Below are 5,839 nucleotides of genomic sequence, written 5' to 3'. Positions count from 1 at the left end.
TTGATTTTAATTCGAACCGTTATATGTATAGCCAGAGAGCGCATGCACCTATGTAAATCATACACATATCCATGCACTCTCCGACTATACATGCGACGTCGTTGCGCTAATTACGACATTAGCCGAATTAGTCGCGACGTCATGCGCATCCACTCAGTCACAACAGAACCTTCGACGAGTGAACTGAATAAAGAGTATTGCACATCAAGAGACATCAAAAAACTGTGTTTATTTCATCAATGTATACTCCTCATACCTCGCTATATATGCATTGATTTTTTACAGTTTCAAAGAAATTCAGAAATCTTTGCTATGTTAGTGAACAATTCAATCTATAGCGGTCTATTAGTAGAATTTATCTTCCTTGTTAAATCATAAATAGAAGCTAATCTGGTTTGTCCAGATATTTAACAAACGGCAGATATTTAATACTTACTTTAAACTTTTACCAGTCGCTCAACTCCATTGTTATTGACAAAGACGGGTTTAATTGTTGTTGATTTTGTGTGATAACCGATTTAAAATGCTATTTTGGACAAATGCGCTTTAGTTTCTTTCAAGTCATCATCGGGATCGTTCGAATGATCAGTAACTGAATCTTTTTAACTTTAACTCATTTTTAGTTGATAAAGTTTTCAGCTTTGACCTCTGATCTTAATGCTATAAAAACTAAACTAGTCGCATTCTGTTTATTGTTTTCATTTGTTCATTGAATCTGTTTTCATCAATTTGAAAGTGAAACTATAGTGAATAAATATTGTTGAAAGATGATTTCCTTACTATTGTGTGTGTTTTTCGTGACGACCATTTTGGTGAAATATTTCATGCACATGAGGCGAATGGAACGATATGTGAAACACTTGAAAACCAAAGGCACCGTTTATCCATTTATCGGAAATGCTCATGTGCTGGTGGGTAAATCTGATGTTGAACTGTTCAAAGGAGTGATGCAATTTGCGAGAGAAGTTGGAACGCCGTTCAAAACATACATTGGACCACTTTTATTTGTGATATTAGATAAACCGGAAGACATGAAAACCATTTTCACATCACCACATTGCTTGGACAAACCCTATGTGTACGGTTATATGCCAAATACGAATGGGATTCTCAATGCAAGATGTAAGACAAAAAGAAGAAATTAATATGTTTTTGCGAATTTTTTTCGCTTCAATTGAGACAACATGCAAATTTTCTGACAAGAATCTTCTTTTTGTCATAAAGATGGCTCCATTTGGAAACCAATACGCAAGCTGATGAATCCGGCATTTCATTTGAAAGTTCTACAAGCTTCTATGCCAATTTTCAACGACGAAACAAAAACATTGATCCAAAAATTGAACGCAAGAGTTGGCGACGCAGATTTCGATATTTTGCCACTGATGAATTTTATCACCTTGAGAATAATTTGCGGTAAAACATTTTTTTTTCGTATTTGAGCCACTTTAAATTGCATGTTCCTTCAAATTTGGATAAAACAGGCGCCGCAATGGGTGTGGATAGCATGAGCGATGATGACATCGGGAAATTTCTGCATAGTATGGAAATGTAAGTAGAACTTAACAAAGATTTAACGAATATCGGAAGTAAAGGATATTTTAAAATTAGGTATCTATAAACTGACAAATCTCCTATATTTGATAGGAGACTCCTTTTTTCGAGTCTTATATTTTCGTCAAAATCTCCTATATTTTTATATTTTTCGAATTCTGAGTTTGTTAAGAAATTTTCATACATTTTTTCTAAAAAGTCGATATCAAATTCACTTCAGCGGTGAATAATAAGTATGAACAATAAAAATCAGCGACCGAAATTATTATCGTTCGCCGAAGTGAATATATACAAGAGCTCTGTGTAAACTGAATGACAGATCGAAACAGCTTCTCGTTCTGAATGTGTGTATGGTTGTTCTCGTAGAATTTTGTTGGCGACAAAATCAAACACAGTTATTTGCACCTATACAACAATTCAGTATATAGTCACTTTGCAAATGCTGTTTGGTATTTTATTTTTCTTTTTTGTTTTAAATTCGGCAGAATGCAAAAATTACTGTATACATACAATGTGTCACCATGGCACTTGTTTCTAGGGAAATATTTCAAAAAACGAATGCTGCGAATTCGATTTCTTGCTAATTTCTTCATAATTCGCGAATGTACGAATTCTTGAGAATTGAACTTTTCCCCAACTACTGATGCATAATGGCAATTGATTTATCATTTGTTTCGTATTGTGCAATATTGCTATATCTTAGATCATCGACTTGAACATAGATTCAATTATTTATTATTTTAACGGAATTTAATATTTTATTGGAAATATTGAAACATTTTTGACAATTTTCATTGATCCAAAGTTTCTTCTATGGAAAAACTGGGGGCTCATACATTCTATACCTATTGTAGACGGATCGTCAGTATTATTATAATTGTGTGAAATAATGAGTAGACGGGTCACACAATTATAATAATAATGACGATCCGTCTACACTATGTATATTTTTTCTCTCATTTTCCCCGGATCTCCCATATTTTCGAAAGAATGATCTGGTCATATTGAGTATCCATTCGAAAAAAAATGAACAAAACACTTGAAAAAATATTAAAAATTAAAAAAAAAGAAACGAAATAACTTACAAAGATATTAAAACATAAAACAAAAATATTGATTCCTGTTAATTTAATCTTTCCCAAAGTGTCTTCGAAATGGTGATAAAACGTTTCACAACCGTCTGGACACAACCGGATTTCATATACCGTTGGACTTCGATGTGCAGAAAACAGAAGCAAAATGTTGATATTATTCGCAATTTCACGAATCGTGTAAGTTCTCATATTATATTGTTTTCGTATGTTTTCATGAATCTAATTTTGTTGGCTAGCAGGTTTTCGATCAAAAAAAGTCCGAATATTTGACAAGAATGGATAAATCTCCAGGTTATTCCAATGAGTCAGACAAACCGCATTTGGAATTGATTGACCACTTGCTCGAGTCATATTTTGCTGGTAGATGTAGCGAAAACATGATCAAAGAACAAATTGAAACGATTCTAATGACAGGCAGTGACACCACTTCAATAACCGCTTCATTTGCAATTCTTATGCTCGCAATGCATCCAAAATTTCAGGAGAGACTATTTGAAGAACTAAAGTCTGTTTATGACACACAAGATGGGGCAACATTGTTTGATCATTTAACGAGATTACCCTATTTGGACTGTTGTTTGAAAGAAACAATGCGATTATTTCCGGTGGCTCCGGTGATTGGCCGCACGCCAGCTATTGACATTCCGGTCAGCAATTGCACCATTCCGAAAGGCACAACCATTAAATTGTCGATTTTAACATTGCATCGCGTAAGTTAATTACCATTGGTTTAATTTAGTATTGATTGAGCAACGAAAAACAATTTCAAGAACATTTCAATTGAAAAACGGAAAAATTAATTATTTTTTCCGAAATAGAGAAAAGATATCTGGGGCGATGACGTTGATGAATTCAATCCTGATCACTTTTCACCGAAAAATGTCAGCCAAAGACATCCGTATTCGTTTCTTCCATTTAGTGCTGGACCAAGACAATGCATTGGTAATTCGATTTTTTTTAAAATCAAATTTCTTCTTTCATTAGATTTATCATTCCAGTTTTAGTTTTGTTTTTGATATTACGTACATATATTTCCCAGCTCTCAAGGTTTTATTTTTTTTTTTTTCAAATTTGGCTTCTGTCAATAAATGAAATTTTAACATTGTTTTCTATCCATTTTTTGCCATAACGCTTATCGTTAAAGCCAAACTAGTATAATAGTCTTCCCATTTTGCGATCATTCACAGGTAATCAGCAATCAATGATTCTAATGAAAGTGATGCTCTCGGCATGTGTGCGAAACTTTAAATTTTCAACACGTCTGAAAATGTGTGATCTGGTGCTAAAATCTGATATTACAATGAAATTGATCAACAAACACATGGTTTTTGTTGAGAGACGCGATTGGTAGGCAAATAATTTACGATGACGAATAATTTCTTTACCCTATCTTTGTATGCGTAATAGGGTTGTTTCATTTTGAATAATTGAATTAAATGTTTAAATTTTATATAAGCAAATTTCTATGAGGTCTTTTAGACTAATCAATAGTCAATGATTGTCACTTTGCAAAATTGCATGTTAAATAACCTCGTGCAGCTTGGCGTCACTTTCTCCACTTCCATATGTTTGCAATGATGTATGAACTTTGACAAGCAAGCTTCTACAATGGAAATTAAATGCGAGTGGAGACGCCACAAAAATGACTCCAAAATCGTCGATTAATGATCGAACTACTTTGTTTTTTAGAGTTTGTCTTATTCATATTTTAAAGTATGCATATATTGGTAGCGGATAGCTTAATCGGTAGAAAAAACCGATTCGTCATTAGATACAATTGAATTTATCAATAAATTGTTATTATTTGCAGAAACAAAGATTGATTCTCATAACACGTACTGACCGTTGGAACGGGCAGTGCATTTGATAGCTCATGTTAAAAGAAGTAATTTATTTAGTTAGATTTTTGTATTGCCTCCAGAAATCCGAAAAATTAAACAATGAATTTGCTAGTTTGATCTAAGATAATGTCGGGTCATTTGGGCCGGTGCCATATCTCCGAAATTTGACAGTGACTGTCAAATGTCATTGCTGCTATGTTAATGACTTGCCAAATGAACACTATTGGTGGTATTCCGGCGAGTCAAGTCGCATTTCTTGTTAGTGAACTAGACACATGACAAAAAATTGTGAAAAATAGTCAAATTTACCATTTTGCCGACCACTCGAAATTGAATATTTTCCGACAATTGTTGAAGGTAAATATCGTATATTTGTTGTAAAATTTATCTATTTTCGATATTTATGTAGTATTCTGGCAAAATTTCATCATGGATTTTTTTTTTGGTTGCATCAAAAATGGCGTCGTTTTTGCTCTGTTGGGCCACTCGTGTCGGGTCAGTTGGGCCACTAACATGATTTGTGTGTTTTACATAGAGACGCCATTTTTATGACTTATGATCGTATTTCAAGTGAAATTCGTGAATGTAAAAAAGATTTTAACGTGTTTTTTTACAAATATAGTGTTAAAAATGCCGAAGCATACTCGAAAAACCGAACAAGGGAAAGTTGACTATGCTGTCTTAACGACTGCACTCAAAGCCGTGAAAATTGGAAATAAATCAGTTCGTTCGACCGCTGTTGCACTCGAAATACCAAGAACCAGCTTTCAGCGTTATGTTCAGAAGTTTGATGAACAAGGCAAAGATATCAACAAACTCAGCGATGCCGATATCGAAACTTTGCTGCGATCACTTGCTGGCTACGTAAACACTACAACGGTATGATGAAATTAAATGGAGAATGAAGCGTGTTGTACATTAAAATTGTTTACATCAATTTGGTTTTGATTTGGTTTTGGTTTTGATTTGGTTGAATAATCGTTAACATTTTTTCTGTACGTGACAAAAAAGTGAATTACAATCCAAAAAGAGTGTCAATATTTATCGTACATGACGAAAAATCAATAAAGTCGCAACAAAACGTCGATATACAGTGTTATTATTTCATTATATTATTTATTTTCACTTATTTTTCAGATTTTTTGTAGTGGCCCAAATGACCCGACATCCTTTTTTTTGGCAAAAAAAATGGTAGTTGGAAAAATTTAAGGTAATGTTCCCTTAAACGGGACGCACTTCGACATGGTTTTTCATCTTTGACTAGTGGAAATATTTTCGAAAATGTGATATACCGTTGGAAAGAGGATGAGCAAAGGAACCTTTTTGCCTTAGACAGCTTTTTATTTACATTAC

The 5,839-nt window shown here is 33.6% G+C and overlaps 1 protein-coding gene across 3 annotated transcripts; it reads left to right on the top strand.

Moving 5' to 3' along the window:
* Positions 1 to 548: 548 nt before the first annotated feature.
* On the top strand, positions 549 to 5,573 carry LOC129572458 (cytochrome P450 4C1-like). 3 transcript variants are annotated; one of them, XR_008688452.1, is made up of 8 exons: positions 598 to 1,122; positions 1,225 to 1,413; positions 1,482 to 1,548; positions 2,696 to 2,822; positions 2,885 to 3,355; positions 3,464 to 3,587; positions 3,833 to 4,530; positions 5,109 to 5,573. XR_008688452.1 is itself a non-coding variant. In XM_055452422.1 (7 exons), exons 1-7 carry the CDS (start codon positions 768 to 770, stop codon positions 3,994 to 3,996), a joined length of 1,497 nt encoding a protein of 498 aa, XP_055308397.1. In that variant the 5' UTR covers positions 549 to 767; the 3' UTR covers positions 3,997 to 5,573. The 3 variants fall into 3 exon arrangements, 1 of the variants encoding a protein (XP_055308397.1); XR_008688451.1 differs by having other exon boundaries at positions 3,833 to 4,843; XM_055452422.1 differs by having other exon boundaries at positions 549 to 1,122; positions 3,833 to 5,573.
* Positions 5,574 to 5,839: the final 266 nt, after the last annotated feature.

This window comes from Sitodiplosis mosellana, unplaced genomic scaffold, assembly GCF_009176505.1.
Source record: "Sitodiplosis mosellana isolate CC-2019 unplaced genomic scaffold, AAFC_SMos_1.0 Smas_scaffold_5037, whole genome shotgun sequence".
Classification (NCBI taxonomy): Eukaryota; Metazoa; Arthropoda; class Insecta; order Diptera; family Cecidomyiidae; genus Sitodiplosis; species Sitodiplosis mosellana.
This window is presented reverse-complemented; position numbering and strand designations above follow the sequence as displayed.